Raw genomic sequence first — 25,983 nt, 5'->3', positions numbered from 1 at the left:
ATGAACGCGAGCGCAAACACTTGACGTGCACAGCATGACACAACTAATGGTCCTGACTCACACTAGGTTTGCCTTGATGTTGTGTTAGATTCTCACCTCCAAGGTCTCCTCTCTCTCTCTCTCTCCCTCCCGTAGTTTGCACTTTGTTGTGTCGTCCTCGCTCAAAGTGACCCTGGCTGCGCTCCATCACTCCCAGCCACTGCATGACACACAGTTCCCAGCCGCAGACACACACCGAGTCCTCTGAGTTACCCCTAGAAATTCCTTTGCAGCCTGCAGTGGTGCAGTGCAAGCATGGCATTGGTGTGAGGTCGCCCGCACTCACCGGCTGCTCCGTGCGACTAAAACTCACTCATATGTTATTTGTTGACTTGTTGACTCAATTGTTTGTTCCTCCATGGATGCTATTGACCATCTGCAGCTTTTGTTCATTGCAAAAGTTGCAAAAGCTCCAGGCGGAATATATGTATACAAAATTACATGTATACATATATACTGTATGTATATAAAATTTCATTTATTTATTTAACTATTTATACTATTTATACACATTTTTATATGCATACATATATAAAAATGACTTTGATTAGATTTTTTTTATTTGATTTGAATACTTTATTTCAATCATGTAAATTATAACAAAAAAACAGCTAAATAAAAAATGAAACAGTTAAACAAAAAAAAAAAAACACAAGAAATCAAACAAAATAGAAGCTGCATTTAAGAAAATGAGAAGGAAGAAGTGCAAACTCATTTAATCCTACCCCTTAAGGGGTAGGAAACAAAAAAGAGGGTTTTGTAATGTTCCACAGTCTTCATGAGGTGATCTCGCACTGCACAGTGGAATGGGAATCTCTGTTCACCCGATAAGAAACTAAAACAACTGACGCACTCATAGACGATGAAATGTAAATGACACACAGAACACAGCAACGATGGGGAAAATGCAAAATGCAGAACAATGTCAAGGAGACGTGCACAGCTCGTTGGCTGTTTGTGCTGTCACTGTCGGAGGAAGTTGAACTGAGGGCCTCTGGGAAGGAGGGGAAAGGTTGAAAAACTCCTGGGCCTGGAAACACTCACACAGAGCTGACACGGGAACGTGTCCTCCTCCCCAACACTAGGGGGCGATATCAGTCTTTTCATCGTGTTCATTTCCGGTTAACCTCTTTCGTCACACAGTAACAAAACTGGAGCGTGATACAACACCGGTGTGATGTCCGTACTGGTCTTCAATTTAACAAGTTTCCTCACCAAAACCACGGGATTTGCTGCAGTACCTCAAGTGGCCACTAGGGGGGGGGGGGCAATCAGCTTAGCGGCAAATTTCCACTTCTTCAGTTCTTATAATACGTCCATGGGTGGGCGGGGGGGGGGGGCGCTTAGATGCTGTACCAAGAGGCCCTTACTGATTCATTTCCTGTCATGTGACCCTCCTCTCTGTTGCAGGGGTCCATCATTAGCAGCCCCCACATGCGGAGAAGACCCCCCTCCAGCCGGGACTGCCCGTCGCGCCACAGCGGCCAATCCCTGCCCAGCTCCTCCTCGCTGCTGGGCTCCCTGTTTGGCACCCGCCGCGTCAAGTCGCCCAGCCCCACCCCCCAGCCGCTGCACCCCACCCTCATCTCCCACACGCCCCACCCGGCCAACCTGCACCACACGGCCCGGTCGGAGAGCGACGGGCCGGTGCCCCTGCACCACCACGCCCAGTTCTGCCACGTCCCCCAGAACCCGCCGCCTTACCACCACCACCACCACTACCACCCGCCGGCCCACCTGCAGCACCCGCCGCACCAGTACCTCCCGCCGGCGCCGGCGCCGCAGCAGCAGCAGCAGCAGCCGGCCCCCCACGGCCAGCCGGCGCCGTACCTGGCCCACGCTCAGCACGGTGGACACGGGGGCCACCCCCCCCACGGCCCCCACCACCACGGCCCGCCGCCCGCCGCCTCCCAGGGAACCAGCAGCACCAAACCCAAGCACAGCGGCATCAGCACGGTGGTCTGAGGCGTGCAGGGGGCCGGGTGGGGGGGGGCGACATGTGACTGAACTCTGATTTCACTCTTTGAAAGCTCTCAGCTCGTAAGACACAGTTGCACTGTGCAGCATCGTCTGTCTGGCTTTGGACAGAACAAACAAGATCCTGTGCCTCCTTCTGCATTTGCTTTTCTCTTTGATTTTTGTGCTTAAGCTCATCACCAGGGTACGGAAGCGCATAGCATTCACTGGATTAAAAAAAAAATGGGCACCTTGTCTCGTAATTACAAGGTCTAGATCTCATAATTACGAGAAAATAATGTTGTAATTATGAGATCGGGATCTCGTAATTACGAGAAAAGATCTCGTAATTACGAGAAAAATTGTCGTAATTACGAGAAAAATTGTCGTAATTATGAGAAAAGATCTCGTAATTACAAAATCTCAGAATTATGAGATTATGGTTTTTGTAATTACGAGAAAAGATGTGCTAACTAGGAGATCCTAATCTCGTGACGATGTGTGTCATTTTTTTTCATCCAGTGACCTCAATGCGCTTCTGTAAAAAAAAAAAAAAAAAACACACAAACCCCACCCTCCTTTTCCAGTTGCTCATTTCCTTACTCCAGGTGACAACACAGGAGTAGTGCACAAAGACCACGACTACTGTTATTCCTCAGCAAATGTAGGAACAGGATCAAATATCTTGCTCGCTCGTATTTTACAGACAAACTAGATATGAATCTTCTAACTTCCACAAAGTATTTTTTCCTCTCTGACGGAAGGACAGTCGGGCTCAGCGGAGCGACAGATGTGCTGAGGTCACCCTCAGCAGTGGCTGCGCCAGTATTTAAATGTAGCGTTAGCTCACAGTGCACTGTGATATCTGTTTAGCGGTGATAAATGTGCCAATTTATGAAGCATTTAATAAGTTAGTCTCAAAATGCGTTATGTATATTGTGCATAGTATTTTTGCGAAACAATATCAGCTGTAATTATTCTATTACTAATATTATTACAGCGCAAGCAGCATTAATTCAGACACTCAGTATTTTCCGGGCCACTCGAGTGCTGTGGTTCTACTGTTAAGGAAACAATCCACCTGGTTGGCGGTTCCACTCGGCGAGCACAACTGTTTATTGTTGCCCTCGACTTCAGAGGGTCCGAGGTCCGCGTCCGTCCGTCCGTCTGCACTGGAAGCAGGAAGCCCAAGGAAAGCCAGCCACTGAGCCAACACTCACCTGAATGTCCTTCACCCGCCCACCCCACCCCCACCCCACCCCCCCCAGCAAGCAGCTGCTAGTCCGCCCTCTCGTCTAGAGTTCAGTCTTCACTACATCCTGCTGTGTTCAGTCCTGTTCACCCAACTCCTCAGTTCATTCTTCTGGAGCTCTTTTAGATGGTTTTCCTCCAGGTTGGTTGGTGGGTTGGTGGGTTGGTGGGTTTCCACCCTGATACCCAACCAACCTGAGGCGTCTTTGTGAGGTGTGCGGCAGGAAGACAACAGCTGCGTTCAGGCTGCCAGCCAAAATCCCATTTTCAGCCCGTCCACACTGAAAGCAGACGGCTCTTTTGTGGTGTGAACACTCACGGATCACAGGAAATCCGGATTGAAGCCACCTCGGGGAGGCGGTTTCAGATGGCAGGTGACTGTCAATGCGCCGGAGCAGAGAGCGCCACCAGAGGGCGCCATTGGAGGTGCAGCGCTGTAACATAATGGAGCAGACAGAAGCAGTCGAGCGCAGCAGTCAGTCCCTGGACGGAGGAGGAACCCCATTGGCTCGTCAGCGTGTGGGGAGATACAGTAGCTCCATTCCAGCCAAGCTCCAGGCACACGCTGGACCACGCCTCCGTCAGCCTGTCACATGGCTCAATAATAGTGTGGCCCAGTCTGAACAGAGCCACATCCCATTTGGACTCTGGCTAGAAACAGTGTGGACAGTCAACACTGAGAATCGGATTCGAGGAGGAATCTGATTTGAATCAGATTCGCCTGCAGTCTGAACGCAGCTAATGTCTCTGCTGACCCTGAGCTGGCTGAGTGTGCACTCTCCCTCTTTCTCTCTCTCTCTCTCTCTCCCTCTTTCTCTCTCTCTCTCTCTCTCCCTCTTTCTCTCTCTCCCTCTTTCTCTCTCTCTCTCTCTCTCTCCCTCTCTCTCTCTCTCTCTCTCTCTCTCTCTGTCTCTGTCTGTCTCTCTCTCTCTCTCCCTCTCTCACTCCCCCTCTCTCTCCAACGTGCAGCTCCACCGCTGCGTCGTGTCCTCGGAGCCGCGAGACAGAAGCCACGATTGAAGAAAATCAATAAATATCAATGTGTTAGCGGCGGCGGCGGCGACGACGACGGCACTCTTCTGCTTCACTTGACGCAGATGGACGTTTTATATCAGTCACCCTTTCTGACATATTATTATTATTATTATTATTATTATTATTATTATTATTATTATTATTATTATTGGATTGCTGGCTGCGCTCTGCCGCCACCTGGTGCATGTTGTCTGTGCCCACGGAGGGGGGCAGGCGGCCGCTCAGCAGGTTTTGCATTAAGAATGTTTGACACAGCACTTGTTAGTTAATATCATTGGCAGCAGAAAGTCAATATCTGCGTGAAGATAATGAGATTTTTTTTTTTTTTTTTTTTTTACCTTTATGTGCAATATGTATTTACTTTATTCAGCTGAGAGCAGGTGAGATGTTAGCGCTTGCTCTGTTCATTCTGTTAGTTCCGTGTCCTCCTCATTTCTCCCTCAATGTGTCAGTGAAGTGCAAGTATCCACATGGGCTTGGAGGGAACTGGAGCTTCCTCCCTGATGAAGAATGTCCACGAAAATAACTGCATGTAACAATGTATTGAGATCTATTTTCTGAATATTGTGTATTTCCAAACTATATCAATGTTACAGTTAAGAGTCGTCTGAAACGAGCGGTAGAATAGTTCTGACTTTATCAATTACAGCTAACCGAGGTCAACTACTATGTATTTGTGTCACCCAGGGCAATAAAACTATCTCTCTAAATTCATACACAGTAGTGAACTGAATTTCTAGTGTTCCAACAGCGGCTGACGACGCTCATTGCCACGACTGTGACACAACGGGTGCGAGCTGCACAAACTCGGAACCTAGCGAGTAAACTGCAGGAGCAAGCGCAACCAACTGAGGCGTCTCTGCTGTTCTCTCGCGATTCAGTCGCAATGGCTCAGGTTACTGTGGCAGAGTTCTGACCCGGACATCAGTATTGTCTAATTTTGGCTTCCCCCCCGCCCCCCCCCCCCCCCACACACACACAACTTCAACCTGCAAAGATACCACTTTCCAATAAAGCACCCCTGCTAGAAGGATTATATATGTGTCGCTACATGCTAACTACGACTTGGTTGCTATATCACCTGCTCAATGATATGGCCTCACTAAGAACCACATTTGGTTCACTATGTACTCCTTAGCACTGCACTAGATAACTTAAACAGCTTCTCATTCTATTACAGGAACAAAGGGAACGTCCTCAAAGCGCTCAGTTCCTTACAGGCGGATGTTGGTCACTTGTGGATCATTCCTATCTACACACTGTGTATCGGGATAAAATCATTGTACACTTTAAAATGCACAAAAAGTGCAAAAAGTTTGTTTTTAACTGACACTCTAAATTCCTTGTTGGGAATCTCCATCTTCATACAGTTTAACCACAAATTTTGAAAGGGGCCTCTGGAAACCATCAAATTCCCACGACGTGTCAAGACCCTTTCTTTGGTTTCATTAAGGGTGCATTATTAGACAGTGGTACACGGATGAAGGTTGCATTCAAAATGTGTTCAGCAGATGTTCTGCCCTGCAGGATGCTCTCAAGGTCGCGGACATGAAGTCATTCGGAAAATATGAATCCACCACAGAATAGTGGGAAAAGTGCCAAAACATTATCATCACAATGTACTAAATCCATACTTTTCAGCACACACTGAACCGCTTCAATTGACAAACGGCTCTGGTTAACGATAATGAATGCATAATGCTGGTTACGTCCAGTGAGGTCTCGGTCGGGTAGACAAAGTGTTGAATGTGAGAGTTTTCAGTCACGAGCCTCCAGCTCCTCTGGATGCTGGATCCAGCATCCAGCATCCAGTGGAAGCCCCACCCAGATTCCGTGTGAGGTGCTTTGTTGCATGCCATTGATGCCTAACATGTTTTTTTCTCGTCTTTTCCTTTTTCTTCTTCTTCTTCTTCTCTTTTTTTTTAAAACGTTGGGTCTGTTTGGCAGCGAGCTTGAGCAGACCCCACACTTTGAACGTAGCGTTGATTTGTCAGACTTGCTTGTTTACATGTAGATGATTTCTGGCCTACTAGCTCTTCCTTCCACCTCAAGTCATGTCATTCTCTTGCAGCATGCATTTCACTTCTTCTTTTTTTTTTTTTTCTCACTGTACAGTGCGACAGCGTGGCAGTGTAATGCCAAGTGTGAATAGCAAAACCCATTTGGGGAAGATCTAATGTAACTTGGTGAAGAGAGTTTTACAGGAGAGAAGGAATCCAAGCTGAGTAGTTAGGAATGAAAGCATATGTAAATAGTCTGTAAATTATTATTATTGTTATTATTATTATTATTATTATTATTATTATTATTATTACTAAATGTCTGTTGCATTCCTGCCCTCCTCTGATATTTACATAATCAACTGCTTCTCTCTGCCTCTGACCAGACTGAATTATCACAGGATAAACAGAGTCTGACTTAGGACAAACTAGAGGCAAACAGCCAACTGTTGCACAGTCATAACCGCTTGGGACTCGACTCCTCAGACGCTCCTGTTTTACATTCACAATTCACTTTTCAAGTCCAACTGAAGGGAGGAGTGCTCTTATTTTGCGATGCATTTTGTTTCTACGTAGACAAACCCCATTGATGTAACACTAGTACTGTGACCATGTTGAGTACACAAAATAAAGCGATATACTGTTAACAGGACGTGTTTGGGAGTTCCTCTTTGTGCCTTGTACAGTAAGAGATGCGGCCAAATCATGCGTGATGAGATTACGCAGCCGCACACCTTCCCAATTTAGATCCCAAATCCTCTGAACAAACATCTGCAAAGTCTCCCGAGCTATCTTGGTGACTTACGTGCGTGTGTATGTGTGCGTGTGTGAATAACCAGAGATTACCGTGATAAACTGGATTAATCTGGTTGAGGAGCAGCACCTGGCATTAATGCACTGGCAAGGAATTAGAGCAGATCGCCACCTAGTGCCCCGGCTATTCAAGGTCCATGTGCTCCTCCCAATAGCAGTGTTTTACTGATGGAATGGAAGACTGCAGGGACACAACTGAAAGTGAGAGTCACAGTGTGAACTATGACGACATCTCCGGACCTTCTTCATTCTGTCGCTTTACCAGCAAGACTTGAGATCTTTCCAAATGAGTTTGTTTAAGCAAGATGTGATGCGGCACAACTTTAAACAAGACAACTGATGGTTGCAGAAGCATCATCACGTCCGCTGCGCCCAGCAAGAGGCTCCCTGGAGCAGGTCTGAGCCGCCGCTCCAAAGCCCCTGGGAGGTGGGGAGGAACCGATGGCACCAGAAGCAGGTGCTGATGGCTGAATCTGCAACCATCTGCTCAGGAATACTGCTCGCAAACACCAACTCCAGGGACAACACCCGGTGGAGGTCCAGTGGGAGCCAGTGGGAGCCAGGGGCTTCTTGACCAACTTCTCAGGCTCCTCTGTATCAGAGGCTTGCAGGACAGGAAAGCAGTCGAGAAACAAAACACAATACAATGCACTTACATTTAGACAATCACATCATCGGTCTTTCATAATCTAACTTCTATGTGGATGCAGGATACTGACTGCATTACGGAGCATGGTGCTTCTTGTGGGTATGCAAGTATTAGTAGTTTACCTACTAGAATAAACTACACTACAATACTGCCTTGGCCCTCCAACAGACCCCAGCAACCCTGAGTGCAGGAGGAGGTATTGAAGATGGACGGATGGATGGATGGATGTCATACCTCATGAATACATTACTGAGACAGATATCCCTTGCACATCACATCTCTCTCTCTCTCTCTCTCTCTCTCTCTCTCTGGCTGAGGCAGGTGGTCCAAACTGACAGTCTGCCCTCCTGCTCGTCTTCTTCTGGCCCATGAATGTAAATCCACGGTCAGGCCCTCGAGGTTGGAGCTAAAAATAGAATCCAGCACTGAAGAGCCATTTGTCAGTGGATGACGTCATCGTGCAGCCGGGATGGGTACAGGACGCCCTAGAGACAACGCTATCAGGCTGAACTAAAAGATTGAGGGGGGGGACAACTTAAAGAGTATTCCAAATGCGCAGCTATTTAAATGTTGTGGGTTTTATCGTTTAGTTTGCGAATAAATGTGGCAGTATTGAAGCTATAGGAAACTTGGTCAGTTTTATACATAGATAAAGCCTGCACACAACTTCGACTGGTTTTTCTGGTCCACTTCAACACTTCCGGTCAGTATAAAACTCTTGTGTCAGAGGAGCTCCAGTTGTCACACACATGCATAATTGCCCTTTAAAAAAAAAAAAAAAAAATTAATGCTTTTATTTTTTTGTCCTTGTGCGAAGTATAATTTGTCTCATGTTATGTGTAAACTCTAATGTTTGTGAATTTAATAAAGATATACATAAAAATCTGCGTAATTGCCGTTCTGAATGAGAATGTCTTTTAAAAATATATATATATCTTGTGTACTGTGTACTGTGTACTGTGTGTACTTCGTGCAGGTACGACACTCAAAAATCGTGAGTTGAAAACATTTCGCTCCTCATTTAGAAGCAAACAGCGACGCTGCTCAGTCAGTCTACTCAAAGCTACTGTCTGTGTATTTTCTTGGAGCATTGCGTCGCCAAGTGGTAGGACTCCGTTACTGCCTTGTCATGGGGTATTTACTTCCGGTCGGAAATATTAGAAGCGTTCTTGTAAGATGAGGAAAACGTACCTAGAAATTCGGGCAGGGGTAGTAACGAACGAAATCGTAAGCAAAATATGTGTAATGGCTAGAATCATTAATCGATACCTCGATTGATCGATAACACATCGAGCCCCGAGCGCAGGAGAAGCGGCTGCAGAAGAAGAAATGAAACATTGCAACGTCGACGTACGAATGACGTAATTGAAAATGACACTTCTAAATGTCATTGTCAAATTTTCACCCAATTACGACCAATATCATAATATATTTTTATTTAATTGTATTTCTTGATAAACCTGAGGGTTTTTTTTTCAAGTGACTTCGTAATATCCGACGACAAGGAAGGCGTCCTTCCCCCAGCGTCTTGCGTCATCATTATGAGACAAATAGGTGAAAGGTATTTGGGCCGGAGGTTGCTGTCAACTCACCGCCACTGACGGGTCCGAGCTGTGCGGGGGAAAAAAGTAGAGCCCGGTGTCACAACAATGATCAACATCAACAGATTCGTCTTGTTGTCCGGCAGACATTGGAAGCAGCTGCTCGCCTCTGCTCACGCAAGGAATGCCGGGAAACCAGCGGCTTGTCGCTTCCAGCGGAGGTCCTTTAGAACTCACCCCAGACACCTCGCTTATGCCAAGGAGTTGTTCCTCGGCCAGGTCAACAAGGTAACAATACATAAATAGTAATGACGGAGAGTAGTTTTGGGGGCGGGAAGTTGTGAAAGTGTGCATTTCAAGAGCGACTGGCTGAAGTCCAATCAGAAGGTTTTTCTCTCCCACCTTGAAGTCCACCAGCTGAGGAGGGCGAGCTGAGCTCAGAGAAGATCTGGAAGAGTTCAGAGTGGTAGACCACCGCCCTGTGTCACACAGGAACTTGGTTGTTTTTCTCAGAGACCTTAACAAACTGTTGTCCTTACTTGTTTCATGTCAACATTTTCTGTTGTGACGTTCAAAGATTCTATGTTGTTTCACTGGAAACAGTTGAAAATAATATGCACCCAGTCAGAGATTTGATTGATTGATTGATTGATTGATTGATTGATTGATTTCGAACATGACATATACAAACATACGAAAGAAAAAAAAAAATAGGATAAGTAAGCAAACGACAGTGAAATATACATTAAAATAATGTCATTCATGTCCGAAAAGGGGTAGGAGGAGGTATAAACTTATATGTACCGACCCCTGAACTCAAATAAATATACAAACTTATGAACTAAATCCAGTTTATACAACTAGATGACAGAAAACAACCAAAGACAACTCCAGTTATAAAATAGTGCAGATTGGTTCTTATTTCTCCACCTGAGACAGGAATGGTTTTCTTGTGAAAGGAGGAGAGAAAATGGAGAGAAGTTCCAGAGTTTTGTTGTGTTTTTATTTGGTTCATTGTTGATTCTTGACCATGATTGTGGAGGAATGTGTTTGCCGTGTTTTAAACCACGCAAGGAAGGATGCACAGGGATGAGAGAGTGAAGAGTGAAGTCGGTTCTGAAAGTTGATTTCTTCACAGTCAAGTGGTCGACACGACACCAGTTGACGGTCGCCACCACTTCCATAGAGGAACTCTCAGTGGCACTGTTGCATTGCGACTTCATGGAAGCACTGTGGTTTTCTACTGAGCTCCTACGGGAGCCACCTTCAAACAATGCCATTGGCTTGAAACACTTCCGCGTGATGTGTCGTCTCTCTCCTAACGCGGCGCTGCTTCACCTTCAGGCTGAAGTCTTCCCCTATCCAGAGATTAGCAATGAAGAACTGGAGGAGCTCAAGCAGTTTGTGTCCCCGGTGGAGAAGTTCTTCACGGAGGAAGGTGAGGAAGCAGCGTCTGAGTCCAGGAGACACGTGAGCTCACGATGCCCGCTGACACTGACACTCGTCTGTTTGCCATTCCAGTCGACTCGGCAAAGATCGACCGAGAAGCTCACATTCCCCCAGAGACCCTCAACGGCTTGAAGGAACTCGGCCTCTTTGGAATCATGGTTCCAGAGGAGTATGGTGAGATTGTTGCGAAGAAGCTGCACCTTTTGGTTTTTCACGTTTTTACAAGACACTCCTCGTGTTGGCTCCGTGATGAATGGAGCTGGAGAGTCTATGGCGCTAAGATTGAAGCCTGAAGTCTGGATTTCTTGCCAGGTGGTCTGGGGTTGTCCAACACCATCTACGCACGACTGGCAGAGATCACCGCCCTGGACGGCTCCATCGCTGTCACACTGGCTGCACATCAAGCCATTGGACTCAAGGTGTGTGTGTGTGTGTGTGTGTGTGTGTGTGTGTGTGTGTGTGTGTGTGTGTGTGTGTGTGTGTGTGTGTGTGTGTGTGTGTGGGTTATTTTGATGTGCTAACACCCTGCCTGATCTTGCAGGGGATTCTGATCGCAGGAAATGAGGCGCAGAAGAAGAAATATCTCCCCAAACTGTCCTCAGGAGAACACGTCGCAGCTTTCTGCCTCACAGAGCCTGGAAGGTAAAAATAGATATCATAATAATAATAATAATAATCCTCTAATTTGTATTTTATTTGCAGCTGACTTCCAGCCATAATGAGTTTTGTATGAATCCTCATGAAGGTGTTTCTGAGAGTTGATCTTCTCACCTTCTGAAGTGTCCATGTTCTTGGCGCTGGTCTCTGGGTGGTCCTGGTCCCACATGCCGTGGCCACTGCAGAGTTTAGACTGCTGGCAGTGACTGGGGTGACTGCTACCTCCAGCCTGTCATCAGCTCTGTGTCCCCTCAGACCTCCATGTCTGTGCCTGCTGTTTATTGCTCTCATGCTTTCAAAGCCAAAGCATTTCTTCTGTCGGTAGCAGAGTTGAAGCCGTCCTCTAGGGGGGGCCCTCTGGCTCCGTGTGTGGGTTGCACCTTCAGAGGAGGCTGGTCAACACACTTGAATCGTGGAAATTTCAAAAGAGAAGAAGTTTAAATAAATGAACGCGTGAGAAAGTCAAACTGGAAAAGTCTCGTGGGGGAAACTTCAAAGGTCGCCACACTGACTGTTGCTGAGGGCAGCAGTGAAGTGCAGAGCAGGATGGTCAATCACATGGAAGGGCTGCTTCACAAGGTTGGACGTCAGAACTTCTTTCCAACCAGTGTTGGTCAGTGGCCTCTGTGTGTTTATCAGTGGAGAAGGTTCCAGCAGCTTTCCTCCAGTCCTCCTCCAGTCCTCCTGTAGTCCTCCTCCAGTCCTCCTCCAGTCCTCCTCCAGTCCTCCTGCAGTCCCCCTCCAGTCCTCCTCCAGTCCTCCTCCAGTCCCCCTGCAGTCCTCCTCCAGTCCCCCTCCAGTCCTCCTCCAGTCCTCCTCCAGTCCTCCTCCAGTCCCCCTGCAGTCCTCCTCCAGTCCCCCTCCAGTCCTCCTCCAGTCCTCCTCCAGTCCCCCTGCAGTCCTCCTCCAGTCAAAAAAAACTGGTTTCCCAGCAGCCATGGATTTTTAGTTTTGTGCTCTGAAATCTGCCACCAGTAATGTCAGCCCGCCGCTGTCTCAGCCTCCCACCAACTGCAGGAAGTAGACCTGCAGTGGTGCAAAGTAATGCAAGGGTGGTGTTTTCCATGGATAGTCTGGCGCTTGATTTACTTGACTCAGTCCTGTGGAGTGCGTAAGGCAGTTTTTACTGGCAGAAACAGTTGACTTTGGCTCGTCCAGCACCCACCAACTCTGCTAACCTGCTGGGTTGAGTGAAAGGTGTTGAGATGCCCTGCAGTGATCAACACTGTCTGTAACTGCAGCTTTAAATCTCTTGGCTCTGGTGCTAATAAGCCGAGCGTGGATTGATTCTCCTTCAACCTGCTGCTGATTTCAGTGGCAGTGATGCCGCCTCCATTCAGACCCGGGCCACACTGTCCGAGGATGGGAAGCATTACCTCATCAATGGCTCAAAGGTAAGAGCCGCTCATCTTCACTCCCTTTAAATGGCCACTAGGCGGCGTCGCACTGCTGGCAGAGTCGGCCCAAATGTGACCAAATGTTTTTGCCCGTTTTTTGATTTGATTCACTATTTTTTATTTATTTATTTTTTTTTGCAATGGGACATTTGCACTTTCCCATCATTGAGATGCAACAGGCATCACAGTCCTGCAGTCCTTGTGAACTAATGTTAACAAGGACGCAAGAAAATGAAATGTAATAAAAATCAGAGATCGTTGAGAGTTCGTGCAGTGTCTGAACGTGGCCGTGTTGTCTGGTGTCAGATCTGGATCTCCAACGGCGCCACCGCCGACGTCATGACGGTGTTTGCCAGGACGGAGGTGCTGGTGGACGGCGTGAAGAAAGACAAGATCTCAGCCTTCATCGTGGAGAGGGCGTTTGGAGGCGTCATCAGCGGCAAGCCAGAGGACAAACTGGGCATCCGGGGCTCCAACAGTGAGCGCCGCCACCTGCTGACTAACTCGTCCACACTGGACCTCATCCCTCTTTAAACAGCGGTTTTGTTGCTATTCTTACACGACTCTTCCAGCCTGTGAGGTCACCTATGACAACGTCCCCGTGCCGCTGGAGAACGTCATTGGAGAAGTGGGCGGTGGGTTCAAGGTGAGGTTCAGGGGCTGCTGAATAGGACGCGCACTGTGTTTCCAGCTGGGTTTTGTGTTTTTCCAACCACAGCCTCTCTGCTGTGTTTGCACCAGATTGCCATGAACATCTTGAACTCGGGGAGGTTCAGTATGGGAAGCTCCTCAGCCGGAATGATCAAGAAACTCATCGGTAAGGCCGCTGCTGCTGCTGCTGCTGCTGCTGCTGCTGCTGCTGCTGCTGCTCCTGCTGCTGCTGCTGTGGAGTCACTGCTGGTTGAGTGTTCTTCTGTTCCTCTGTTGAGTTTGACCGTCTTGTGTGTGTGTGTGTGTGTGTGACCTGCTGCAGAACTCACCTCTGAATACGCTGCAACTCGGAAGCAGTTCACCAAAAGCCTGGCTGAGTTTGGGATGATTCAGGTAGGTGGACTGTGGATTATCACCCACTCACGCCTGCACTCCCCACACTCCATACACTCCCTACACTCCAGTCCACCCAACCCCCGTCTTCATCTCCTGGTGACTCTCACACCGGAAACCTGCAACTCCTCCAATGAACTGGGTTTTTTGTTTTTGTTGTTATGTTTTTTTCCCCCCGCTGGTTAATTTAATATTTATTTAATGAATTACTTGATGCACACTGGGACTTCCAAAACAAATTCCTATGTGTTCTTTTGCACAAATGGCAATAAAATGAATCTGAATCTGAATCAGCAGTGTGTGAAATGCAGCATTCTGGACAGCAAACAACATGGCAAAATGTTTTGTACCTCTACTTTATTTATATTCAAATCAAATCAAATGTATTGGTACGGCCCTTCACAATAGCCTGAAGGTACCCAGAGTGCTTTGCAACAAAGTAAAAACACACAAAGTAAAACAACGCCGGGTATTTTTCACACTGTTTGACACCACCTTCCCAGTGAGGTCAGAGGTGATTGGTGTGTGTGTGTGTGTGTGTGTGTGTGTGTGTGTGTGTGTGTGTGTGTGTGTGTGTGTGTGTGTGTGTGTGTGTGTGTGTGTGTGTGTGTGTGTGTGTGTGTGTGTGTGTGTGTAGGAGAAGTTTGCCCTGATGGCTGTCAATGCGTTTGTCATGGAGTCGATGGCCTACCTGACGGCTGGGATGATGGACCGACCGGGACTTCCTGACTGCTCTCTGGAAGCCGCCATGGTCAAGGTTGCTGAGCGCTCACCGTGTTCTTCAGCCGTCTCTAGCTGATGGATTGATTGATTGATTGACTGACTGACTGACTGGGTTGAATGGTGTCTTGTTCAGGTGTTCAGCTCCGAGGGCGGCTGGATCTGCTGCAGCGAGGCTCTGCAGGTTCTGGGAGGTTTGGGCTACACCAAGAATTACCCCTACGAGCGCTACGTCAGGGACTGCCGCATCCTGCCCATCTTCGAGGTACCGCACCGCTGCTGCTGATTGGCTGCTGCCAGCTCCCGAGGGTCACTTTGACTGTCAGTCGCTGCATTCTGCAACATTGGAATTAGAATTTATTTTTTTTTTATCCCACACTGGGGGGAAATGACGTCATTAGAGCAACACGTAGAGCAGTACAGAAGAAAAATGATATGAATTAAAAAGAAATGAAAAAGATTATTTATAGAGTAAGAAAGGAAGAAAACATATCTATTTCTATCTATGTGGACAGTTCTATTTTTTACAAATAATTTACATTACATTGAAATATAAATAAGTGCAGAACATGAACTGATATCCTCTTTTTTTTTGTTGTTGTGACGGTGATTTGAATCCGTGTTGACTCACTACCCCACACAACTGTTGCGTCTCTGTTTAGGTGATACCATGAGTGACCACTAGATGGCACATGTTATTTTGGAGCAGGTCAACTAAGGCTTTTTCTGTTGTACAAGTGAAACATTCAAGCCACTTACATGCAGTTACATTGTTAAAATACAGTTGGGTTTGGAGAAAAAGTTTCCAATTTTCCTGCTTTTACAATGCGACGTGTTGGAAGAGCAACTTGCTTCACAGCTTCTCTCTACCGCTGTTAAATCTGGGTTGTTTCATTTTCCTCCAGTAACACCGACCGCCATTCACGTCGCGTCTCGAGTTAGAAGCTGCACACAGTACCGACTGAAAGCCGTTTTTTCTTGTGCTGTTTTCAGGGCACCAATGAAATCCTGCGCATGTACATCGCTCTGACTGGGATGCAGCACGCCGGCAAAGTCCTCACAGGGAAGATAAAGTAAGAAGGAGCCGCGCTGCGGGCGCAGACACTGATCACAGGTGCCGGGGGAGAAACAGTGAGGAGGGTTTTTCAACCGTCTGCAGGGAGATGAAGAAGGGGAACATCGGCCTGGCGCTGGGCATGGTGGGCAAGAAGCTGAAGAGCTCGCTGGGCGCTGCCGTGGACCTGGGCCTGACGGGGAAAGACGGAGTGGTGCATCCCAGCCTCACCGTAAACACTCTCACACGACACTCCTGCAAACTGCGCTCGTTGTTGGCTTTTTCTTCTCTCGTTTTCTGAAACCTGCTGGACCTTCTTCTCTCCCCCAGGACAGCGCCAAGAAGCTGGAGCAGAACGTCGCCCTGTTCGGCTCCACCGTGGAGAGCTTGCTGTACAGATATGGGAAGGTAAAGATCCCTTCCACACTCCAGGGTTGCAGTCCTGGAGGTTGCTCTCGGTCTCAGACTTGGACTCGGAGGCGTTTTTTACTGGGTCTGGTCTCAGTCTGGGGATTTTTGATCCAGACCAGTGGAGACTCAGCCAACACTGTAATAACACGATAATAACCGCAAAGAATCCAGCTGCTGCCGTTTTACGCTGCGTTGGTGACAACCGGAGAGTCTCATCCTCTGATCAGCATTCCTGAGCTGCTATTGGTCGGTTGCACTCGGCTCTGCTGCCACTGTGTTTTCCTGATCGCAGCTCTCCGAAGAAGCTATAAACAGTTTGGAACGGACTCAGCTTTCCAGTTTCCTACTTCCTGTCTTAGCGGCACAGTCGGATCTGGCAGCACCAGATTGCATCAGAATTTCGGCTTGTGCTCAATGGAAACACCTGCAAACCGCAATTGTACTTTGTCGAAACTTTAGAAATATGGCTTTTATTTTGTGTGAAAAGCTGTGATGGAAACGCAGCTCATCGCTGGGGACGCCAACTGCCATACATTTGTAGATGCACCATCTCTGGGTGCCATAACAAAACACCGCTCATAGTTTGAAACAGGCTGTAAATATAATGAATATTAATATATACCATATACTAAGTTAATTGCAATATAACCACCAACGCTGTTCTATTTAAAGATTTATCCCTCGTCGTCGTCAGTAATTACGCTTCCTCGCTTGTGCGTTGTTCCCTCCAACCACAGGGGGGCGTTACTGCATCCACAGAAACATCTGGAGCAGTTTTTAACTCTGGTGCAGCCGCTAATGTTCAACAAATGCTGATCAGCCGCAGAAAGTTCAGCCTTTGATATCAAAAATGTCACTCGGTAGGCTGGTTGTTGTTGTTGTTTTTTAATTAGCTGCTCCGTGTGATCGGCATTGAAGGAGGTTTGGGAGCTTCTCTGCTCGCTGCGACGGGGGGGGTGAGAAGAGCCACTGACCACACTTGTTCTTCTCCAGAGCATCGTGGACGAGCAGCTCATCCTGAAGAGAGTAGCAGACGTGCTCATCCACCTCTACGCCATGACGGCGGTGCTGTCCCGGGCCAGCCGCTCCATCAGCATCGGCCTGAGGAACCACGACCACGAGGTGGGTCGCGCTCCCCACCAGAACCACAACCAGAAGCAGTTTGGTGACACCAAGAACTGATCTTTGACTCGCCAAGATGGAGCTCAGCTCAGTTCTCAATCCATAATTGTGTGGCTAAAGTGTTACATGCCCCGTTTTATCATGACTGGATCCATTTTCTGTTGATTATTATCAAAATTATCATCAACTCTGCTGTGATTGGCCCCCATCTGAAGGCCTCATTTTCAGTGTTGAGATGCAGATGCCTCAGTGTGGCAGCGTTACGGAGCCCACTGCAGGATGGCCCATTGTAAACACTAGGTGTGTGTGTGTGTGTGTGTGTGTGTGTGTGTGTGTGTGTGTGTGTGTGTGTGTGTGTGTGTGTGTGTGTGTGTGTGTGTGTGTGTGTGTGTGTGTGTGTGTGTGTGTGTGTGTGTGTGTGTGTGTGTGTGTGTGTGTGTGTGTGTGCGTGCGTGCGTGCGTGTGTGTGTCCAAGCCAAGCAAACAAATGTAAACCAGACAGACATGAAAGAAGACGGAGACGTTTTGTGTTTGCTGCTTCAGACTGAGAACTCTGTGCTCCTTCTGTGTTTCACCATCAACCACCGTCAGGCTGCACTTCCTCTGTCATCTGCATGCTTTTAAATGGCTGTCTGTCTCCTGAGTCTCTCTGATTTGTCGTTCAGGTGCTGCTGGCAAACACCTTCTGCGGCGAGGCCTTCTTCAAGAACAACTACATGATGGCACAGTTGCAAAAGCGTGAGTGCAACACCAAGCGCTAATTGAGAACAGCCCCTCACCTTTTTTTTTTTCTTTTTTTTTTTTTTCTCCTGTAGAACAAAAGACTTGCATGTGTTGCAGAATTTCCTCAGCACATTCCAGACTCTCCGACCCCCTGCTGCTCTTTTGATTTTACGCTCTGTGTTGCCCCCCCCTGCACCCCCCCCACCCCCCTTTTAATGACCTCCCTGCAACAATGATGTGATCACACCATCCAGAAGCGTGTGGTGTTTTCTCCAAATCGTCACGATTGTTGTTGTTTACTGAATCAAAGTGCGTGCTGCTTTTGTGATGGGTGTGCAATCGCTGTGTGCAGACTCTCCTGAGAACAACGACGCCAACATCAAGAAGATCGCCAAGGCCGTCCTGGACAACAGAGCCTACATCTGCTCCCACCCTCTGGAAAGAACGTACTGAGCCCGCCCCATGGGGGGGGGCGCAACGCCGCACGTTTGGCCACTTGGGTTGAGTTCCACTGCTAACGAACTGAAGAATAAAGTGAGAGCTGTAGTTTGTGTATTTTATTAACCAGCGACTCCGAGACGATGCCTGAAATCACTGCTGATGCCTGTACGCTGAGATCTGGCCCAAGTCTGCGGTGCTGCTTTGAGCGACGCGAGCAACTGTTTTTTTTTTTTAATCAACTCGCAGTGTTTTTTTTTTTTTTTTGTGGGCTCCGTCCTTGTCTAGGTGATTGGTGTGTGCTCGTGCTTTAATCCTGCTTCTGAAAGGTGAAGATCCTCTTCTCCTCCTCTGTGAGAGGCAGAGCAGCGCGCTTGTACAGGAACCAGTGCGGCTTGCTGTAGGTGCTGCAGGAGGAGACGGGAGACGGGACGTCGCCGCATGAGCACCAAAACCCTCCTCTCTTTTGTCTTTTTCCAGAATAAAGGAATTGCAAAAACAAACTGGGACTCACAAGTAGTGGTACTTGCTGTACTGGGAGTTGATCCTGGGGATGTGGTTGTTGTTGCTGGCCAGGCCGCAAACGGTGCAGGGCCCAGGGAGCAGAGCCACGCTGGGCTTCTCTGCAGCGTCCACACTCGGGTCCATCACAGACAGTTGAGGGATCGGCTGCAAGACACACACACACACACACACACACACTGGTGACTCACTGATCAAGCGATGCTCAAAACTTGGTTTTCTTGTCCAATGGGACTTCTCTGCCTGTCCCAGTTTACATGCAGCTTAGAAAATCTTAATTATTCAGGTGAACGTGTCCTCCTCAACACTAGGGGGCGATGTCAGTCTTTTCAGCGTGGTCATTTCCAGTTAACCTCCTACGTCGCAATAACAAAACAACTTGTGCGTAATACACATGGATGTGTTATAAGAACTGGATACCAGAATGACATTTTTTTTTTCTCCAGTGGCCACTTGAGGTACTGCAGCACAAAAAAAAATCCCATGGACCCAACAATTTTTCCCATAGACCACAATACAAAAATATAAAATGAAATAAAGGCTCTTAAAACAGCTGACCCGCTTATTCCAAGGTATAGAAGATTCTAAGGGTATATAGAAGATGAATGAATGAATGAAAACAGCTGACCAGACGACTGTGACCTGAAACGCGATTCATAGCAAATCCTTCTACCGTAGATTTTTCACTTATGGTTTTTTTAGTCGTCCTGACGTGTCTGTAAGTGACATTCTCCAGAGTCAACACACTCACAGCCGCTTCGTCTCCTTCTGCCCATGCACGTACCTTCAGCAGCATTCCAGGTTTCCTCAGAGAGAACTTCCTGGGCTCGTCCTTCAGTATGTCCTGCCTTCCGTCCGAGTCTCTCACCGCGTGGCACTTGAACTCTGGGTAAGATCTGCCGCCTGGCGGCTTGGGGCTGCTGGGAGGAAGCAGCTTCTTCAGCCAGCGGCTGTACTGAGCTGCGGCCGTCTCCAGCTGCTCCAGCTGCAGGTGGTGCCCTGTTCATCAAACCACACAACCGCTGGTTCAAACACTTTGGGACATTCTTCTACATTGGACACGTGTGTGTGTGTGTATCTCCTGCTCTCCACTGTGCATCTCTTCAGCAGTGGTGTGTGGGAGGTAAAACAATAGAAACACTTGGCTCAGTGGCCACCGTCTGGACCTTCACTCAAAATGAAACTTCAGGACCATTCTGGTCCCTTTGTGATACCAACTGCTTCATAGGAGCTGCAGCCATTACACCCTGACGTGCTGGTCCTCTGCTACTGTACTTAATCACAACATACCAGCGAGGTGAATGGTGTCGGGCAGCGAGCTGAAGAGAGGCGGAGGTTTGCTGTAGAGCTCAAAGTCTTTCTGGCGCTGACTCCACACGAAGATGTCCCGTGGCAGCGTAGGCTTCAAGATGTTGGCATGGAGGATGTTCTCCCGCCACGGCTGCAAGGAACATTGAAGAGGTGCCACCCGGTCAGCCTAGCCCTCCTCTGCTGATAAGAGTGGTGAGTGCTGCGTCATCAGTCCTCACCCTCCTGAGCTCCTCCACTCGGGCGTCATCTGGTTTGTTGGGGTGTGCGAAGGGGCTGCTGCCGCTCCTGCTGATGGACCAGACTGGAGGTGCTGAAGTGGACACGAGGCGCCTCTGACCGTCCTGGTCTCCCATTTCCACCGTGGCACTGAGGTACTCCTGACTGTAAGTGAACCTTCGTCCCGGGATCTGAAGTCACCCAGAGGGAATTCATGGAAACATATTCATACTTGAGTGGCATTTGCAGCTGTCTATGGTCCACAACATTTGGCGATGAGAGAAATACAGGAAACACAATACTCAAAAAAAGTTGAAGATATTCAACTTTTGGATGGAAGTTTGGGAAAAAAAAAAAAAAAAATGTTACTGCTACATATCATGTCATCACGTCATGTCAGCAGTAAGTTTTAATTAAAGTTTTTGCGAGTAGTGAATATCACCCTCAAAATACAATTTTTACAGGAAGCCACCGGTTAACTTCCTGTCTTTTTGTTGTAAATAAGCAAGTTAATATAATTTGACCATCAGCAGACTTGATAAGTTTCCATCAAACTATTCAGCAGATGTGAGACTTTCACAGCGCCGACTGGAAAGACAGCCTGACTCTCTGGCCGCCAGTCAAGTCACGATGCTCACGTAGCAGCAGCTGAGCAGTGGAGGAATCTACGTCAAGAACTGCGTGTCAGAACCTTTACTTTACCACATGTGACACGGTCCAATCAGAACACACAACGTGGACCAGCAGAGCAGCAGGTTGGTACACAACAGTCGCTGTGACTCTTCAGGATTCCTGAACATTTCCCCACGCACGTCTTCAAATGTGCGTGTAGTGTTTGGTCACTCATGCTACCATGAAGCAGAGCTGCACACAAAGTCTATACGTCCACTCAGCATCCGACAAACCTGGGCGAGATGATGGCGCAGGATGTCCTTGACCTGCTCTCTGGATTTAAAAGTGTGAGTGCTGTACATGAGTTGAGGCTCTGCTCCACACACACCCAGACTAAACATGGCGGCTTTTGGCTTCTGCACCTGCTCACTCTCTTCTTTCACAGTTCTAATATTGTCCTGGGAAAAAAGAAATATGCAGCAGATGTAAACAGCGAGGCCTGCGAGTGAGACAGATGATGACAAGTTCCACTTCCTCACCTGAATGAAGTCCTTGCAGGGTTTGGGCTTCAGCTGCTTCCTGTATTTCTCGTTGTGCGTGTCGAGCGGTGCGTGTCTTTTCATCCACACTGGTGGACTGGGAGTGTCCACCTTGATGTCAATGCGCACGTTTGGTTCCCACTTCTCAGTGCCACATTCCCGACTCAGACTGAGAATCATATCAGCGGACGGGAAGAGGTTGCACTGCACCACATCCTTCAGCTTCCTGACTTGACTGAGCTGCCTTAACCTGGGGAAAAAGACAGAGTTCTCAGAGATGTAAATAATTAGCATGATGAATCAGTCTAACTGGTTAACATCACAAAAAATACAGAATAAAAGAAATAAAGAGTCTCATGGCTTGTGGAAGTAGCTTCAGACTGAAACACTGAGGCTTCCCTCATTTGCAGTGTTAAGTTTAAGGCACAGCTAAATCCAAGGAAAGCACTGGAAGCACGCTCGCCTTGATTTCCGACCTCTGATTATTGTGCATCTTTAAGTGTCTAATATGTAGCTATTGTACCACCAGTGACATTTCAGGACCTTTTTGGAGTTTTTTTTGCAGAAACCATGGTCGCACCTGGACAAAGCTTGGAAACAGGCCTGTGGAATCATTCCTCTGGTGTAGATGGAGGGCTGCCTCATTATGGCCTCAAACGTCTTGGACAGACGGATGGGACTCAGCCCGAGATCCAGCGAGTCGTAGATTCTCCTGAAGAAGATGAGGTTGGAGTTGTAGAGGACGATCACCTGCTCCTCTTCCCTCCCACTCAGCCTGCAAGACAGTGGAATACAAACACGTTCTGCACGGCTGAGAAGCGTTAACGTGGATCACTCTGGGCCCGGTCGTCTTTCCATTCTTACTTCATGGGAACAGCCTCCCATAGCCTCCTCACTGCTTTGTCTTTCAGCCCCTCCAGAACAAAGATGTGCGTCTGTGTATCGAGCACGTGGAATCCGGTTACAAAGTCCAGGTCCTTGCTCTCGTCATACTTGAAATTCAGTATGTAGTTTGACATGGCGTTCTTGATGTTTTCCAGGGAGCATGAGCCCAGATGGAACGCCAGAGCGTTGATTCTGAAGATCTCCGCCCTCAGCTTGGTCAACACGGACAGGTTGTCGTGGTGAAAGAGGTAGACGATGTGGCCAAAGAGACCCTTGCAGGACATCAAATCATAGCAGCTGTTCTTGGCGTTTAAAGGGCAAGCCAGCTCCACCTTGACTTTGAGTTGGGCATTGGCATCGTAATAATGGCCTTGCTGTATGGGCTCCTTCCAGACCGCTTTGTCTGAAGTGTCACTGCTCAGCGGACCCAACTCGTGGCCCGGCAGCAGGGGCGGAGGGCAGTTCTTGATTGGCAGGAGCACCCTCATGGCTCTCTGTCCGAGCAGCAGCTCCGAGAGGTTCAGACTTGCAATGCCATGGTAGTTAAAGGCCGTTTCCCTCAGTGACTTTAGCTTCCTGTCACGGTCATGAACCTCTATCTCCAGAGGTGGACCAGAGAGGAACTGTCTGAGTTCTTCTGGATTAATCAGGCCGGTCAGGATCACGTTTATGTCTCTGAAGTAAACGTTGGCCCCGTGCTGATGATGTTTGGTTCTGTGCATGTTCAAGTTGTGGAACTTGTACTGGCAATACACAGGCACGCATTTCTCCTGTGGAAAATGAAAAGTGAACCCTTCAATTCTAAATGATGGAATGACGCAACGCGGCGGCCAAAAACAGAGGTGTGGCCCACCTGCAGAGTGTGGAACGGGATCGGCGATGACGGCAGTGACGTAGCAGACAGAACTGTGATGACCAGCGGGTTGAGTTCAGCCTTCAGCTGCTCCGATATCAACATGCTGTTGACAGTTACGTCACATATGATCTCAATAACGCCGGCGGAACAGACGGGGAAGTGCTCCGTCACCGAAGTCTCACCTGATCATCAGAAGAAAAAAAAAACCCACACAAGTTCATCTACAGGGAGATCAGCAGGAGGTTTGGACCTGGAGGTGGACGTACCAGCCAGGAAGCTGCTGAGGCCGAGTTCAGCGGCTGCAGTGCCAATCTTATTGATCTCTTCCCGATTTAATGCGTCGCATCTTGTTTTCTGGAATTCTATTGCGGTGACAGGAACAAAAAATGTGAACTGGAAAATCACCCCTGTGGTATCATGGAAAAATTAGAAATTGCGAATGAGGTCAGACTTCTGTATTTACCAGTTTCAACGTTGACGTCAGGAGTCAAATGTAACTGAAGACCATTCCGTTGCCCTTTACATTTATTTGACCTCCTTCCACCTGAGCATCTCAGTTTATTTAACATAGCTTTAATATTACCTAAAAGGAAACATTCAATTTTGGCTGTAAAGACATTTTGTGAACAGTGTTTGGGTGTGAGGACAAGTGGGTGCTGTAGATACCATCTGTCACTTCACCGGAATGGTCCTTCGGCAGTCTGAAGGCTTTGATTCTTTCGTGGCGTGCAAAGTTGGACAACTTCTCTTTGCAGTTCCACATGTGGACCTTCATCTTGAACTTCAGTAGGCTGATCAGTATGTCCCTGTCGATTCTGATGTTAAAGTCTAGAGCCCAGCCTACCCAGACCCGGTCACCCTCCTGCAAGGTCCTCAGGATCTGTTGGCAGATGTCCAGTATGCATCAGCACACAGTTTCAATGAAAGACCCCTACCACAAAATACAATGGCCTTCACAGCAGCATAATTGAAGGTCAACATCTGGCCCGTTCAGGAGGCCTTGTTTACCTTGAAGTCGTCTCCTCGGTACAGTTTAGCAAGTGGCCCGTACACTATGAGGTCCATGTTGACTGTGTTTTCATCGCCAGGCAACTGGTATTCAATATGATACGAACTTTGAGCTCTGAGGGCCTTGAACGAGCGTCTCCTTAATTTGTCAATGTTTTCTGGGATTTCATTGACAAGCGGTTCCTCCACTTGCAGAAAAATACAAAAGTTAGTTTGTTCTCAAGAGATTTAAACAGGGGGCAAAGTTCTTTGTGCACAGCTTACCACATGGGAGAGCCAGGGCAGTGTAGACTGTCCAGGGGACCTCGTAGGAGCGCCCATCGCTCTGCTGCTCATATTCCTCAGTTGAACCTGAATCCTCTTCCTCACCATGCTCCATAGACAGCTGCGAAAAAGAATAAGGGCCGCATGTAACGGATGTAATTGAGTAAGGGTCATGTGACTTGTTTTCATTCTCTGAATTCTTCCTATTCTCAAATTCCTTTCCTAGAACCTCAGACTTTTTCCTCAGAATTTCGGATCAAAGTCAGAATTCTGACTTTTTTCTCTGAGCTCCAAGATTAAAGTGGGATCTATGGACGTCTAAATGTATCTGTCGAAGGGATCAGGGAACACTGGTGCGGCGGTGGACCAAACTATGGTCGTGTACCAGGTTGTCTAGAAGACAGGTGTTCAGGACACCGGCAAGCATGGACTCAGTGTTTCAAGGAATTTAGGAAGTCGCTCACAATTTATTCAAAGTAGAGAATTTTTCTCCCAGTAACCATTTTAATGATACAATAAACATTTTACACCACATGGTTTTATTTTTTTCACTGTTCTGCTTTGGAAGGAAACGTCCTGCTGCCACTGGCTGTGATGCAGTCGTTTTGTTTCTAATGTGCCTTATAATAAGTCCTGCAGTTTGAGATTGGCCTTCAAAGGACAGACTCAGTGGGTTGACGACCTTCAAATGAAAAGCAAGATCACAAAAAAAGACTCAATACGCCACAAAAACAATGTAGCCTGTGGAGAAAATTTGAATGAAACTATATTTATTCATTTTATCCGTATTGTCCCAACATTTACAACAAGAAAGCTTGGCCAGCTAAACAAGTTAAATAGACAAACTGTGTAACAGCAGAACTCTGTGTTTACAGTGGCGGTCCTACCGTCTCTTAAATCCAAGTTTTCCCTTCTCTCTCTCTCTCTCTCTCTCTCTCTCTCTCTGTCTCTCTCTGTCTCTCTCTCCCACTCTCTCAGAATAGGTGCAGAAACTGTCTCCTCCAAGAGTGTCCACTAATTCACAGACACGTCACATCTACTCTCTGCATTCACGTAAAAATAAAAATGAAAGCAGAATGAAAGTTCTGTTCTCTGGCTGCACAGCTCAGCCGCAGCGATTTCATAATGTATGTTATCGTAGTTCAAGTTGCTGTTTACTCTTCCACCCTCCTGGGCTTCACAAGGCTGCGAGTGGCTTGCAAGGCCTGTCACTCAAGCTTCGTGGCAGCAGTGGAATTTGTAGCGACGTGTCGCTAGGCTACAGTCGTCAAGGAAGCGAGGCGCTTCCCTTCGCTCACCTGACTGACGCAGTACGTCCTGCCTGACACAAACAAGAACGAGGAAGACTGCAGTGGGAATTAGTTCACAGTTGGTCTGCAGATCAAGAAGTGCAACAAATGAAGTTGTTTGTGTGGAATCCTTCATGCCGACCGTCATCGGGTGTAGTAATGCAACAAGGTCTCCATTTCAC

The 25,983-nt window shown here is 47.8% G+C and overlaps 3 protein-coding genes across 11 annotated transcripts in view; 2 read left to right on the top strand and 1 right to left on the bottom strand.

Annotated features, from left to right (window-relative positions):
• iqsec1b (IQ motif and Sec7 domain ArfGEF 1b) overlaps positions 1 to 6,928 on the top strand; it is a 125,790-nt gene extending 118,862 nt beyond the window's left edge. For 7 of the 8 annotated variants that reach the window (XM_076013203.1, XM_076013202.1, XM_076013201.1 and 4 more), the window contains one exon: positions 1,450 to 6,928. In XM_076013203.1, the coding sequence (XP_075869318.1) occupies positions 1,450 to 2,004 (555 nt within the window). In that variant the 3' untranslated portion in view covers positions 2,005 to 6,928. The remainder of the gene's footprint in view (positions 1 to 1,449) is intronic. The other variant, XM_076013209.1, reaches the window with a different exon arrangement.
• A 2,367-nt stretch (positions 6,929 to 9,295) lies between these two features.
• Positions 9,296 to 18,802, top strand: acad9 (acyl-CoA dehydrogenase family, member 9). Its single transcript, XM_076013275.1, has 18 exons — positions 9,296 to 9,572; positions 10,629 to 10,722; positions 10,806 to 10,907; positions 11,046 to 11,152; positions 11,275 to 11,375; positions 12,706 to 12,784; positions 13,094 to 13,265; positions 13,360 to 13,433; positions 13,529 to 13,604; positions 13,761 to 13,831; positions 14,469 to 14,588; positions 14,688 to 14,816; positions 15,545 to 15,624; positions 15,711 to 15,837; positions 15,936 to 16,013; positions 17,010 to 17,138; positions 17,804 to 17,876; positions 18,214 to 18,802. The coding sequence occupies exons 1-18, from the start codon at positions 9,393 to 9,395 to the stop codon at positions 18,312 to 18,314; spliced, it is 1,893 nt and encodes a 630-aa protein (XP_075869390.1). The 5' UTR covers positions 9,296 to 9,392; the 3' UTR covers positions 18,315 to 18,802.
• Positions 18,404 to 24,692, bottom strand: cfap92 (cilia and flagella associated protein 92 (putative)). Of its 2 annotated transcripts, none has more exons than XM_076013273.1 (15): positions 24,513 to 24,692; positions 24,249 to 24,436; positions 23,907 to 24,120; positions 23,704 to 23,823; positions 23,507 to 23,602; positions 23,238 to 23,422; positions 22,364 to 23,154; positions 22,080 to 22,274; positions 21,500 to 21,749; positions 21,254 to 21,418; positions 20,351 to 20,539; positions 20,112 to 20,262; positions 19,606 to 19,820; positions 18,814 to 18,968; positions 18,404 to 18,706 (listed from the first exon to the last, which is right to left on the bottom strand). In XM_076013273.1, the coding sequence occupies exons 1-15, from the start codon at positions 24,625 to 24,627 to the stop codon at positions 18,610 to 18,612; spliced, it is 3,126 nt and encodes a 1,041-aa protein (XP_075869388.1). In that variant the 5' UTR covers positions 24,628 to 24,692; the 3' UTR covers positions 18,404 to 18,609. The 2 variants fall into 2 exon arrangements, with proteins under 2 accessions (XP_075869388.1, XP_075869389.1); XM_076013274.1 differs by having other exon boundaries at positions 24,249 to 24,431; positions 24,513 to 24,641.
• Positions 24,693 to 25,983: the final 1,291 nt, after the last annotated feature.

This window comes from Nelusetta ayraudi, unplaced genomic scaffold, assembly GCF_046127955.1.
Source record: "Nelusetta ayraudi isolate G7.1 ecotype Tasmania unplaced genomic scaffold, CSIRO-AGI_Nayr_v1 ptg000146l, whole genome shotgun sequence".
Taxonomy (NCBI): Eukaryota; Metazoa; Chordata; class Actinopteri; order Tetraodontiformes; family Monacanthidae; genus Nelusetta; species Nelusetta ayraudi.
Note: the sequence above shows the minus strand (reverse complement) of the source record. Positions and strands in the feature narration are given on the sequence as shown.

Excerpts from the sequence above, each read along its gene's own strand:
- acad9 (XM_076013275.1), top strand. The coding sequence starts at position 9,393 with ATGATCAACATCAACAGATTCGTCTTGTTGTCCGGCAGACATTGGAAG. Across the intron at positions 13,266-13,359 it reads GGGCATCCGGGGCTCCAACA|CCTGTGAGGTCACCTATGAC; the intron begins GTGAGCGCCGCC and ends CGACTCTTCCAG. Across the intron at positions 15,838-15,935 it reads TGGTGCATCCCAGCCTCACC|GACAGCGCCAAGAAGCTGGA; the intron begins GTAAACACTCTC and ends TCTCTCCCCCAG.
- cfap92 (XM_076013273.1), bottom strand. The coding sequence starts at position 24,627 with ATGGAGCATGGTGAGGAAGAGGATTCAGGTTCAACTGAGGAATATGAG. Across the intron at positions 20,540-21,253 it reads TGCGCCATCATCTCGCCCAG|ATCCCGGGACGAAGGTTCAC; the intron begins GTTTGTCGGATG and ends GGGTGACTTCAG. Across the intron at positions 18,707-18,813 it reads TACAGCAAGTACCACTACTT|CACCTACAGCAAGCCGCACT; the intron begins GTGAGTCCCAGT and ends CTCCTCCTGCAG.